Source organism: Megascapheus bottae, chromosome 9, assembly GCF_031878675.1.
Source record: "Megascapheus bottae isolate mThoBot1 chromosome 9, mThoBot2.hap1, whole genome shotgun sequence".
NCBI lineage: Eukaryota > Metazoa > Chordata > Mammalia > Rodentia > Geomyidae > Megascapheus > Megascapheus bottae.
In genome coordinates, this window is record NC_143517.1 from 22277255 (window position 1) to 22291417 (window position 14163).

Below are 14163 nucleotides of genomic sequence, written 5' to 3' on the forward strand. Positions count from 1 at the left end.
TATTCAGGAGGTTGAGATCTGAACATCGTGGTTCGAAGCCAGCCTGGGTAGGAAAACACTGTGAGACTCTTGGCTCCAATTAATGAGCAAAAATCAAGTGGAGCTGTGGCTCAAATGGTTGAGCTGCCAGCCTTGAACAAACAAGCTAAGAGATAGTTTCTAGGCCCTGAGTTCAAACCCTAGTACAGGAATAAAACAAAAACCTTATGCCTTACAAATCAATAAAATTATTTCTATTTCAAAAGTAGAGAAGAATGAAAAACTCAGGACAGAACCTAGATACTTCTACTGTACAATTTTGATGTTAAACAACTAGGCCATTTTACATGGCCGCTGTTTATTGGTTATTTATTAGATCTATTTTTTTGGGGGGGTGACTCCTTATTGGTCCTTACCCGACTGATCTGTCCACCGACTTCTCTTTTCCTCTTTTCTTTTGCCAAAGGAAGGGCTCTAAGGGTCATAGGAAATTGTTTCTTTTAGTCCCAAGTAACTTCCACAGTTGAGGGTAGTTTGCTGTGATCACCTTTCCCCATCATAATAACCACTTTTTTTTTTTTTTTTTTTTTTTAAGATTTTTCCCCCCTCCATCCTCACAGTGGCAGCTCTCAAGTGACTTTAACGCTCTGGGGATCCTGGAGCTCCCAGCCCCCCACTTCCCAACTTTGCAACCAGCCCCGCAGCTCTATCGCCCCGTGGAACTACACTTCCCAGAGGCCCGTTGCCCGCCGGTGCCGTCTCTCCCCGCCGCGGGCGGGCGGCGTGGGGGCGCAGCCCCGGGACGCCGGCGGTGCACGCTGAGCCGGGAGGGACGCGCAGGGCGCGCAGGGCGCGCAGGTGAGACCCCAGCATCCCGACATGGCGCGCCAGCAGGACGAGCCTGGGGCCGGCACGCCCTTGATGGCGGAAGGCAAATCGGAAGGCGAGGTTAAGCTCATTCTATATCACTGGACGCATTCCTTCAGCTCTCAAAAGGTAAAGGCAGGCCTCGGCCTGGGGGTGAGGGTGTGGGGGTTGGGAGGAGACTGGGGGGGTCGGATTTCAGCACCAAGACAGCTCCCAGGAGTCTTCGCTGGACCCCCCCCCCCTCCAGGGCCAGGCATGCCACCTGATGGCCAGTAGAAAAGCTCAGGGCTGTAACCCCTCTGCCACTGCCGCTTATGAATTGCGACCCCCTCCCCGCAAAAACATACACAGCATTGGCCTAGATGCCTCGCCCACCAGACACCTGGAGGTTCGAGCACCTTCGTGGGAAGACATGATCTAGGTTTCTTTTGTTCACTTGCGTTCTCTCCCAGGGGGCCCAGTCTCCCTGTCCATCAGGCTTCTTGTATTCATTATTAGGTCTCAGACACAAAGACGATGGAGAGGGTGAGCTTGTCAGGAACGCAGCCCAAATCATCTCCTCGTCCCTTCCCTCAAAGAAGATATTAGAATATATGCATTAAAAAGAATGTCCAAAACATTACTACTGCTAACTGCATTTAGATGCAGGCCTGCCGGTGCTGAGTAACCCGTGTGACTCTTCTCCCAGGTTCGCTTGGTAATTGCTGAAAAGGCATTGAAGTGCGAGGAACATGATGTAAGTCTGCCACTGAGTGAGCACAATGAGCCTTGGTTTATGCGTTTGAACTCAACTGGAGAAGTGCCTGTCCTTATCCACGGGGAAAACATAATTTGTGAGGCCACTCAGATCATTGATTATCTTGAACAGACTTTCCTGGATGGTAATGTTAAGGCTATTTGTCATTTATTGGATTTACTTTCAGCATAAATATTCCTTCCCTCTCCTTTTCTCTCTCCTGTGTCTCATATGTCCCTCAGTGCACCCCCCCCCCCTTTCTCGCTCCCTCTCTTTTGATGGTTTTGAGATGATGACTTTAATGCTTTGAAAAACCTTTTCCATTTCCATAAGCACACAGGGACAAGTCAATAACATAAAATTCACACGAGGAATTGCAATTTTGTTTCAAAGAATCTTATGTAAAGTGCAAGTGTTAATGTTGAAATTAGCCTCAGTTCACTTGCAAAAATTCTTCGTGTGTGTGTGTTTTGTGTAGTGATGATTTACAAGTTCTTAACTTCATAATATTGATTCTAAATGTATGTCAAAATGAAACGTTTCATCTTAAAAACAGTGACCAAAAAAAAAAAAAGAACTAAATCTTAGATAGGGGAACATGGAGTGTTACTATATTGTGACTATTTGTCCTAGTTCTATATAGTTTGGATTTTTAGACTTTTCTACAAAATTATAGGGCTTAATCTTTGTCAGTAGCTTATATGTCAGGAATTTTATAATTTCAGTTCTAGTCAGGCTTCAAAAGAACTCATTTTAAACAGGTATGGTAGACAAAGTATTCTTGTTCCATAAATGAAGAAAGAAAAATAGAGGGTTGTCCAAGGTAATCTGATCATTTGATGGTAGTATCTTCTGTCTCCAAAACCTTCACACCATACCAGCTGCTATCTATGACGGCACTTTCAGGTGAACTGGAGTTCAGGTGATTTGGTCAAATTTACACAGCTCATCCCTGGCATATGAGCCTTCTGGCTTTCACCTGAGTCCTTTTACAAAAAGGAGGCCATATGAGATCCATTTATTTTTCTTCTGTCACTATATCCTAATATTCAGTTGGGAAGGTTGAAACCAGAACATAACCCCAAAGGGGAGGAAGCCAAGGAAGGAAATCACTGGTTAAAAAAAATATCTGCAGCTCCTAGAAAGCAAAGGAAGGAAGTAGATTAGCATCCTCTATTATCAGTGGGAAGATGCCACTCTTCTTACTCTAGGTGCTAGTGCCCTAGGAGTCTAGATGTTGATTGAGAATTTTAGTTAAAGGTGGCCTTGGTCCAAACCAAATGGCAAATGAAATTAGCCTTCATCACTGCTTGTTTTCCTTTATGTGTTTACATGCTGAGCACTGGACTGAAAATGGCAGCTTATTGACTCAAGATAATCTTTCTCAATCTTGAACTTTTGGAAATGGATAGGTTTGTTAATAATTATACGTGTTGGGATAAGTGATTTTAATAATATGAATAGCAAAGTCACTGTAAAAGAATTATATTCAAAGTCAATATCATATTTAAGTCATCAGGTTCATTGCTTGAGTGAATTCTGTTTGCTACTCTTCTATTTCTCTTTTACCGTCTCCTTTTCTCCTTACCCTGTTTTGCATTTTTTTTAAAAATTCAGTGCTATGAAGTATTGTTTTGTAATGTGTAATGCTACTGGTTATTAGATTTTCTTAGCCTTTCTCTAAAATACATTCAGTTTTTTTAAAATAAGTCATATTTAAACAGCTGAACTAAAAATAGTTTTAAAAATGACTGTTGGTTGAATTAGAGGACAAGGCATTGTGGCTAAGTGATAGAATGGCAATATAGAAATAGGAAATTGTTATTATAATTTTAAAAAGCAATCAAGAATCCTAGGTTTTAGTCTATAGCCACTACCTGTTGAATACCTTCAGTAATTACCAGAGGTAATTTTTCTATTGGTCTTTGGATTAGGTGATTTAGTTTTATTTGTTGTAGAGATAAAACAGGACCAACCAGAGCTTACTTGACTTTTTTTTCCCCAAGGAAGTAATTATCCAGTTGTAAAGGAATTAAAAAAATTAAGAGTAATGGACCTATAATTTATGGTAGATATGAAGTTGGCTAGAGAACAAGTCATATGAATCAATGCCAGTCAAGTATACAGGTCAAGATGAAGTTTGCCTCAGAGTATCACAGTGCCTCAGAGCAACAGTGATAAGTAGTACCAGAATTATAATCCAAAGATTTAATTTTTGGCGGGGAGGGTGGGTTGTGGGCCTGGGTGCTGACCCTGAGCTCTTCAGTGCAGGCTAGTGCTCTACCATTTGAGCCACAGCACCACTTCTAGTTTTCTGGTGGTTAATTGAAGAGTGTTATGGTTTTCGTGCCTGGGCTGACTTTGAACTATGACCCTCAGGTCTCAGGCTCTTGAGTAGCTAGAATTGCAGATGTGAGCCAGCAGCGGCCAGCTGAGAGTTACATTTTATCCTTAAGAACCTATGGGTAGCTGGGTCCTGTATGCTCATGCTTGTTATTCTAGCTATTCAGGGGGCTGAGACCTGACCCTTGAGGTTAGAAGTTAGCCGGGGCAGGGAAGGCCATGAGACTCATCTACAATCAATCACCATAATAGCTGGGCATGGAACTGTCTCGAGTGCTAGGGTGCTATCTTTGAGCAAAAAGCTCAAGGGACAGCACCAAGGTCCTGAGTTCAAGACCCAGGACTGGCATTAGAAATGTAAAGTGAAAGGTGGGTGAGGTGGCTCACATCTGTATTTTCTAATTTAAACTTACTTCGATGATTATTTTAATATAAGTTCCTTTGCAATCTTGTTTTATGCTTTTAAGGAGATTAATATTTTGAGAGGAAGTCAGTGGCACACACAAGGGTAAGAATTTAGGGTTTCAGGTCTGTTGTTCGCATGGAAAGGATTACCATGGCTTGTTTGGAGTCTTGGTGGTAGTGTTGAGTCCCTGCAAAGTCTGTGTGAGTTGCTGATTAAACCCTGTGATGAAAAGAGGCTGGGATTGACCTGTTTTGATTTCAGGTGGGTCAGAAGTGAAATGTGCTTGACAGAGGAGCAGGGTAGCTGATGCTTGTTCTGACAGTTCATCCCTGGCCTCTCTGGCAGAGAAGGAGACACTTGCCTACTAGTTTGAGGAGTCCATTCATTTTCTTGTTTCTTTGAGAGTCAGAATAGCTTGCTAGCTTAAAAATCTTGTTTTTCTTGGTCTGGCCTGAGATGATCTTGCATAAATGCTCTGCTGATGGCATTGGACTCTCTGTCAATGTTTATGAATGAGTCTGGGATGCCTCAAAGGATCCTAAATTGTATAAATCACTTCAGCTAGGGAATACTTGAATACAGTTAAGGCTGTTCATGTTTTTGGACTAAGCTGGTTGACACTTGTAGGAATGGGTTCAGAGCCAAAGTGGGAAATGATCTGGAGACATTATAACCTCAACCTGTGCATCTTACCTTTCATTTTTATTCTTTTGGTCAGTTTCTGAAGTGTGCATCCTTGAAGATGTTTTCATGGTGCAGGAAAACAGAACATTGCATGAGGAATCAGCTGACTTAGTTCTGGTGCTGCTTCTAATTAGCTGTGGGATCTTGGGAGAACTTGTAGCATCCATAGTGCCACGTGTCATTAACTACTACCGAGCATCTCCAGCTCATGTATTCTGTAACTGGAAATTTGGAGATTAATTCTGAACTATTAAATACTGATTATATGTCAAACATTGTATTAAACAAAGTACAATGTAGGGCCCCTTATCCATGAGGAATTACCATCATGATTTTATCTAGTAAATGAGTTGCTTAGGTAGAACTTATTTCCTGAAGACGTCCCTAGAGAAAATGCAACTGTGGTATTTGAGCAGAGGTCTTCCATGTTCTGTATAGATTTTCCTTTTGTATGAGGCGAGTGAAGTCATTCTTAGTCTTGGGAGGCAGATAGAAAAGACTCATCCCTGATTCTCTCCCCATAATAAGTATTCACTTTATTCAGAACAAAGAACAATGGCCTAGGAAACAAAGATGTAGCTGTTTTCAGGGTAATCAGGGTGATAGCAGTGTGGGTTACAGCATATTGTCACATACAGGAGAAGGCACACCTGAGCCATCGGGTGCTGGCAGTTGGAGGAGGTCAGGGCATGCACAAAGAGGAAGTAGGATAAAGAACTGGTCCTTGAGTGTTGAACAGAAGTTTCTAAGGGAAATGAGAAGCTATCAGTGGGATCATGGTTTGGGATCTAGTCTGGTGATTTGGAGCCATTCTGAACGGTGGAGAATGTCTAGGTTGAGGAAACTGGTGTATTTTAGATACACCTGGTAGAATGTAGAAATATTAACAGTGAGTGCTTAGGGTTTTTTCCTTTGGCATGCTAACATCTCATTTGTAACCTTTTCCTCCAATGTTTGTTTTCACATTCATAGAAAGAACACCCAGGTTAATGCCTGATAAAGAAAGCATGTATTACCCACGAGTGCAGCATTACCGAGAGCTTCTTGACTCCTTGCCAATGGATGCCTATACACACGGCTGCATTTTACATCCTGAGCTGACTGTGGACTCCATGATTCCAGCTTATGCAACAACAAGGATTCGCAGTATGTAAAAACATTAGGGATTTCAGTTCTATCTGAAATCATTCAATTCATTCTTGAGAACTAGCATGCTTCATGATCACTGAGAGAAGACTGGGAATGGAGTTGTGGAGTTGTGTGTCTATGGACATATGTATTGTGGATAGATCTAGGAAGCAGTCAGGTTAATCTGTGCTTCAGTCATTCAGTAGGACATTTATTGTTTATAGGACCTGATTTAATTGCTCTCCCGGTGGAAGACTAAGTATGGAGAAAATGAGAAAGGTGTTCTGTGATAGAAAACATGATCTGGGGGCCTGGAGTTTGGCCTAGTGGTAGAATGCTTGCCTAGCATGCATGAAGACCCAGGTTCAATTCTTTGGAACCACATACCAAAGCTGAAAGTGGTTCTATGACTCAGGTGGTAGAGCTCTAGCCTTGAGAAAGCCCAAGGACAGTGCTCAGGCCCTGACTTCAAGCCCCGGGACTGGCACACACACATAGAACATCTGTTCTCATAAATAGGTGTACAGGGAAAAATGAGGGTCTTCCTGGGATTATGGACAATTGGATTCACATTTCTGGTCCTTGTTATTTCCTTGTATGAGGGAGCTGGAGGAGAGGACATCTAGCTATCACCTTTGCATTAGTGACAGAGATTTATTGTGATTGAGTGGAGACATCAGCTTTTGACGTTAGGATCAGTCCCTGAGACATGGAGCAGAAGGAGGAGATTCTGTAATGCAGGTTTGCTGGGCTGTGAAGTCTGGAGAAGGTGACAGTGGACAGACTGTGGCATGTTTGATAGGAAACACCATCTCCAGATGCATTGATCAAGATGCAGCTGGTCAAGATGCATTGTATTCATAAACTGTTCTGTTACATGGCAATGCCTTCATACAACTAGCAATGAAAAAAAGTAAAAATAAAAAAGAGATGGAACGCTATTCCATTTCAATTATGATTTTATTATCAGGCCAAATTGGTAACACAGAGTCTGAACTGAAGAAACTTGCTGAAGAAAACCCCGATTTACAAGAGGCATACATTGCCAAGCAGAAACGGCTTAAAGTAAGTGACCAGGTTGACCTCAACTGACATCCAATGTTATGAAATGTACTTTCTGTAAAACGAGAACGTGTTTATAGGAGATCTTCTAGTAAAGTTGCAGTTCACCAGTGCACATTACCTTTGGCTTAGGATACTCTGCTTTTAGAAAGAATTTCCCTTATTACATTCGGTAGCCAAACTTAGTGATGATTGCCTGAGAAATAGATATAGAGTGTGATAGTTGCCATGGAAAGTTATAAAATGCAAGAGGAAATTAAGGAAATATTTGAAGAATCTGTCATATTAGCCAGTCTCTCATTGTTAAGCTTCATTTGGCCTTGTGTCCCTTGTGCATTATCCTGACTTGATCTTTCTAATCAGGAGCAATGGTTATAGTTTGGCTTTGGCCTTTGTTGTTGTTGTTGTGTATTCTGCTGTGGAGGAAAAAAAAAAAAAAAAACAAGAGCTTCTCCTGTATCACAGGAGAGCTAGCAGAAACACTCCACCCCCCTTTCCATTTCCTTTTTCTCCTTCTTAGCTAAATGAACACCTCAAAAGAAATGCCTGCATACACCCATTTTCCTTACTCTTTACTCTCTTCCTTCCATTTCTGTTTTGTAACTAACTCATGAATGATTTACTCACTTTGGCTACTCCAATGCTTTGCATAAGTGGAGTTGTTTTATATCCCTCACGTTCTTTGCCCTTCCTGGACATTTGCTTTTCTGGGAGTTGCTGGGGAGCCGTAGGTCTGCTCCTGGGATATTTTCACACCTGGCTATTTCCCCTTGATCTTGCTGTGAGTTTACAAAGTTATTCTGTTTGTTTCAACTTTCTCTAATAAAGACGCTCTTATTCCAGAAGAATTTATATCTGTTTTGTGCTAAGTAGATTTTTACAATAGGGATGAATACTTATTTAGCTTTTTCTGTTTCTTTGTTCTTCTTTTTTGGTTGTGGTTAATTAGTCAAAACTACTGGATCATGACAATGTCAAATATTTGAAGAAAATTCTAGATGAGTTGGAGAAGGTCTTGGATCAGGTTGAAACTGAGCTGCAAAGAAGAAATGAGGAAACCCCAGGTAGGTTCTCATTCCTAATCTTTGCTGATTTCAACACCAGGAGTGTGCTGGAGAACATTCTTAGATCTCACCAAACACGTTCTGTAATATCTGCTTTTTTTTTTGTTTTTCTTTTTACTGTTGTTTCCATTCACAGACAGTTTCAATTATGATGGCCATTCAGAAAAACTCAGATGTCTATTTATAATTCCGTTTGCATCTCTGTGAAATATGACTGGTGATTTTTTTTTTAGCTGCACCTGTCTTACCTGTCTCAGAAACTTGTAATTATAGTAGTTTGCCTATATAACCTGAGTATTTGCTTGGCTGCCTTCCTTAGTTTTCTTTAGGAAGACAAGCTAAAAATGTAAAATGGTGGCCAGTATGTGTGATATAGGTTGGCTGCGAGCATTCATATATTGTCCCTGTAGCCTTGAGGATGAAGCCAGGACCATTTGTTCTCTCATAACAGAGCTGAAGATCATGTTACCTGACACTTATTCCTGAGTAGAAACTTCTTTCTGCTTTAAGTAGGTATATCACCCCTCAGTCTCCATGAGCCATGGGTTTCTGGAGCCTGCGAGGATACCAGCAGCCATGAACGCTCAAGTCCTTTATGCCAATGGTGCACAGTATTTGCATGTAACCCAAATACATGTAAAGTAGGCGCTATGCAATGGTAGTTTCACTGTATTGACAAGAAATAGTCTTTATATGTTCTGTAGAAATTGCTTCTTTCCCCTCTAATATTTTTGGTCCATGGATGCAGGACCTGTGGAGATGGAGGAGGGCTTACTGTAACTGTGAAATAGCAACCAAGGGGAATTTCAGGCTTAACTTCATGTGTTTGTGTAAGGCATATCTCTTATTTACATGAGATGCTACTTGCTGATCTGTTAACTCCTCTGCCTACAAGAGACTTTCAATATCTGACCCCTTCACAAAATGATAGAAAGGACTTGAGGCCTAGTGATTTTGATTTCATGTGGAGGCTTGTGTATTTGAGAAGTGTGCCAAGTATTCCTTGGTTTGGGACAGATTTTTTTTTTTTTTGCCAATCCTGGGCTTGAGCTCAGAGCCTGAGCATTGTCCTTGGACTTTCTCAAGGGTAGAGCTCTACCACTTGAGCCTCAGCACCACTTCAGGCTTTCTTTTCTATGAATGTGGTATGGAGGAATCAAATCTGGGTTTTCATGCATGCTAGGCAAGCATTCTACCACTAGGCCAAACTCCCGGCACTGGGACAGATTTGTTTGGACTGTGTGTGTGTGTGTGTGTGGTTATTATTGGAGCTTGAAGTCAGAACTTTGTCACTGTCTCTTAGCTTTTTCTGCTGTGGTGCTTTACCAGATGAGCCACAGCTCCACTTTCTGTTTTTTTTTTTTTTTTTTTTCTGGTTCATTGAATCTCACAAACTTGCCTGGGCTGACTTTGAACAGTGATCATTATATCTCAGCATCTTGAATAGCTGGGATTACAGGCATAAACCAGTAGTACCTAGCCCTGAATTTTTATTTTAATACTTTATTTATTTTTATTGTAAGGGTGATGGACAGAGTGATTACATAGATCAGGTAATGAGTACTGTACATTTCTTTCTTTTTTTTTAAAACAGTGTCATGGACTTTTTTTTTTTAGAGCATAAAATTACTCAGTGAATGTGTCAGTGTTAAGACAGCATGCATGTCATCTTTTGCTCCCTTGCACTTACTCTTTTGTCTGAAACTACAGATTCCAGTTGGAGTTTGTCTTTGTAGTCCTTGTCCCTAATTCTCGGTGTCCTTTTCTCTGACCAGAAGAGGGCCAACAGCCCTGGCTCTGCGGAGAATCGTTCACACTGGCAGATGTCTCGCTTGCTGTCACGCTGCATCGACTGAAGTTTCTGGGCTTTGCACGGAGGAACTGGGGAAATGGGAAACGACCCAACCTGGAAACCTATTATGAGCGTGTCTTGAAGAGAAAAACATTTAACAAGGTTCTAGGACATGTCAACAATATATTAATCTCAGCAGTGCTGCCAACAGCATTCCGGGTGGCCAAGAAAAGGGCCCCCAAAGTTCTTGGCACCACCCTTGTGGTTGGTTTGCTTGCAGGAGTGGGATATTTTGCTTTTGTGCTTTTCAGAAAGAGACTCAGCAGCATGATTTTAGCACTTAGACCCAGACCACATTATTTCTAGGCTTGTTAACATTTGATGGTGGCAACTCACCCAACCATCCAGCTACACCCTTCCTTGTTCACTCTTCCAGACCCAGTGAAGAATGATTCTGGGCAATAAGTAGAAAGCATATTTACATGACTCTTTGGGTAGTTTAAGTGTGAGAAGAGGAGATTATGAAATGGTTTTGTGGGCTGGTCAGATGACTTTAGGAGCCTGAACAAATCCATCCTGAAAACATGAGTAAACTCAAGATTTGTCAGTACTGATAGGTAGAAAATAGACCTCTAATCCAAATGTTGGTTAAGTTCTGGGTTATGTTTTTGACAGAGACTCGTTATGATCAGGCAATGGTGATCTGCCTAGAGCTCCTCATCTGGGCCTGTCAGGAGTGATGAGACATGCTAGTGATTTCTCTGGAAGCCCAGAAGTCATCTTTGAGGGGTTTGGGTAGCAACAGGGCATAGTATTGCTTCATCTTACCACTTCTAGTAGAGTGGAGTTACTGAGGGCAGGCTTTACACACATAGCATTGTATTTGACCTTGAGCACTTGTGAATCTCAATCACTGATTTAATAAGATTAAATGATTCTATACTTGTGCATGAAATACCCATTGGAACATGTCTGTCTGGCATTTATGATTTTATTGTGCTTTATTGTCGGGGTAATGTTTAGAGGGGTTACAGTTACATTCATCAGGTAGTGGGTATATTACTTCTTGAACATTGATACCCCTTCTCATGTTTTTCTCTCACTTTCCCTCCTCCCACTCCCTCCCAATCATCTTTTCTGCCCGGGCTGGCTTTAAATCTTGTTCCTCAGATCTCAGCCTCCTGAGTAGCTAGGATTATAGGCGTGAGCCACTGGCACCTGACTTTATGTGTATATCTTAAGTGACATTAGGATGGTGCCTCTCAGTCCCCAGTTTGATGTCACCTGTGAGCTATTATTCTCGTGGACTGCTGTGTCTAATCTGGGGATACTGGCTTCTGCAGCCCTCTTCATGCACAAAAATGGTATGTGGAAAAATGTTCTAGATTAGTAGCATGGAATATGGTTGGGGTGGTGTACATTTTGCTTTTACCCTTTATTTGGGGAAGCTGGTACATTGATATACACATTGTTGTCCAGACCTTGGGTCTATTTATCATCTACAAAAACCTAGGAATGGAATAGAAATGAGGAATGAGGTAGCCTTTCTCTTGAGCCATTAATTTGGGGTTGGTGGTGGATGACATACTTACAATTAATGATGTCCATTTGTCACTCTCCATGCGTGTGCAGGTGTTTGGGAGTGCCTCAATCTGTCAGGTGGAGACAGTCCCAGTGTTTCCCAGGAAAAGCATGGGGCTGCAATGTACGATTGGTACTCAGGAAAGCTCTTTGAGGTAAAAGGGAGGCAGTTTCTCTGGAGCTAGCTGTCAAGGCACTGAGAGCTGTTCCAGGGCCTGCTGGGTAGCTCACATAGATGTGGTGTGCTCAGATGCTGGATATAACCTAAGCTGGCCTGACTCATATATGGGCTGTGCTCATAGCCAAATAATTTACTGACTGTTTTTCAAAAATTATCTTTAAGTAGTTGTGCAAAGGAGTTGCATTTTAACAAAGCAGTTTATGAATACAATGCATTTGGAATGTCACCTTTTCAACACTCTCACCCAAACCTTCCAACCCACCCTCCCTTCACTTTTCTTAATTTTGTAGGCTACACATTGAATTCTTGATTGTATTCCCCATCCCCCAAATTCTTCTTCCATTCTTTTGTCTACCACTTTCCCCTTGACCTCACCACAGATCTTTTAAGCATCTGTTTCCTGGTGTTTATTTGTTTGAATTTTGACTTTGCCTTTAAGAAGAATTAAACTATTTGAGTTCTCCCTTGAATATACTATATTTCTGTTAATAGGTTTTCATTTATTTCCATACAGCTCAACATATTTACTTATGTATTTATTAATAGGAAAGTTATACCTAAGGAAGTATGTTTTTTAATGGTAAAACAATTCTGTAATAACATCTTGATTCTGCCATTCCATCTCATAATCTAGTATTAGAAAATCTTGATGAGTGAGTATGCCAAAATACCCCAAGAACTGAGTCAAACAATAATGAATTTACTTGCAGCTTTTTACTATGTCTTAATTTTGACGTCAGTGTATCTATCATTGAATCTAGTGTCTGATTTGAGCCTGGCTGGGATATTTCTCATCCATAAATTCCACAAAGAGCCACAGAATTGATCATTTGGTAGTTTATGATGGTTTGCAATTCTTTATGTTGCTCTTTAGAGACAAGAATGGAAGAGACATGAAGACACAAAACTTGTTTTTAAATAAAAATCAACAAAGACTATTTACTTGTGACAATGTAAAGGATATGGATTGGCTTTTCTTTCAATACGTACTGCTGAAATCAGAGGGAAATATCTGTGCTATTCTTGTGCAGTTTCATTGGAGATAGACTTGTGTTAACCTTAACTGTGAAGCTCCCTAAAAATCTTCCTTAGTTAATGATAACTTGTACTTATTGCTCCTTCAAAATGTGTGTCATGCTAGGGATATAGTGACCAATAGATGTCGCTCCTCACCCATAAGTCTGAGATTGGGTGTCAGGTTTGGCAAGCCTGAAATGTTTCAAGTGTAGAAAACTATGAATGGCCTTGACTTCTACATCAAGGGCAAATGCATCAGGGTTATCCACGTGTGAACAAGCTTGAGGGAAATGTAATATTGATTACTAATGCATTCTGTGTGGTAATTGCACCCTTGGTATCAAGAGTTGAACCAACACCATTAGATAAAATAACCTCTTTGACATACTTTTCTTTTTCACAATTATTAGTGACTATCAATGTATTACTCATTTTTCCAAAGTTAGAAGAGGTTTGAGGTACTAAAATGAGCTATTCTGGCCATGTATGTTTTATATTTTCTTGTCACTGTGCATATACTCTTTGAATCCCTAGTAATTATAAATCATCTGCTCAGTTTTTAGTATTTACTGATGTTGATACCAAGTTGTGGATTTTTGGTGTTGTTGAATATCACAGGGAGATCAAGATGCTATTCTGCCTGTAAGATCAATAAAAGTCATTGGAAAATAAATAATGAACCATAAGACAGAGTACTCACTTTGTCACTTTTTTTTTTAGAAAAAAAGATTTATTTATGTTGTTTATTTAAAATCAAAGTATCTTATGGTAATTAAGAAGGGCGAAGCAGACAGAACTTTGGAAGTGAAGATAGGCAGTTATAGGATGCATTTAAGTTATTGACTAAGCTCATTTAAGTATGTACAGTTTTAGGGTTAAATGGGAATAACATTGATCCTGGCCATGAAAGGAGGTCTTCTGCAGCCAGTAAGTGAGAACATGAACAGAAACACCAGGAGTATTGTCTGTGCAAGCATTTTGATACATGTTACTAGGTCCTCAACAAGAGCACAAGGCTCTTGTTTGACTTTTCCCCTCAAAGCTAGTGTTCTAACTCTTGAACCTCACCTCCTCTTTTGGCTTTTTGATGATTAATTGAAGATAAGACTTTTCTGTCTGGCCTGGCCTGGCCTGAAGTTTGATTCTCAGATCTCAGTATCCTGAGTAGCAGAATTATGGGTGGGGGCCACCAGTGACTAGCCTATATGGTTCCTCCCCTCCCCTCTCCTTTCTTCCCCCCTCTTTATTTCTCTCTGTCCCTCCCTTCCTTCTTTCCTCCCTCTCTTCTTTCCTTTTCTTTCTTCTTTCTTTCACATACTAGAG

The 14163-nt window shown here is 40.9% G+C and overlaps 1 protein-coding gene across 2 annotated transcripts; it reads left to right on the plus strand.

The window, feature by feature from the left end:
* The first annotated feature begins 581 nt into the window (after positions 1 to 581).
* Positions 582 to 13963, plus strand: Gdap1 (ganglioside induced differentiation associated protein 1). Of its 2 annotated transcripts, XM_090338969.1 has the most exons (6): positions 582 to 975; positions 1535 to 1727; positions 5988 to 6161; positions 7114 to 7208; positions 8155 to 8269; positions 10045 to 13963. In XM_090338969.1, exons 1-6 carry the CDS (start codon positions 859 to 861, stop codon positions 10425 to 10427), a joined length of 1077 nt encoding a protein of 358 aa, XP_090195095.1. In that variant the 5' UTR covers positions 582 to 858; the 3' UTR covers positions 10428 to 13963. The 2 variants fall into 2 exon arrangements, with proteins under 2 accessions (XP_090195095.1, XP_090195096.1); XM_090338970.1 differs by lacking the exon at positions 582 to 975 and having other exon boundaries at positions 1535 to 1582.
* The last annotated feature ends 200 nt before the right edge of the window (positions 13964 to 14163 follow it).

Excerpts from the sequence above, each read along its gene's own strand:
- Gdap1 (XM_090338969.1), top strand. The coding sequence starts at position 859 with ATGGCGCGCCAGCAGGACGAGCCTGGGGCCGGCACGCCCTTGATGGCG. Across the intron at positions 976-1,534 it reads ATTCCTTCAGCTCTCAAAAG|GTTCGCTTGGTAATTGCTGA; the intron begins GTAAAGGCAGGC and ends CTCTTCTCCCAG. Across the intron at positions 1,728-5,987 it reads TGAACAGACTTTCCTGGATG|AAAGAACACCCAGGTTAATG; the intron begins GTAATGTTAAGG and ends TCACATTCATAG.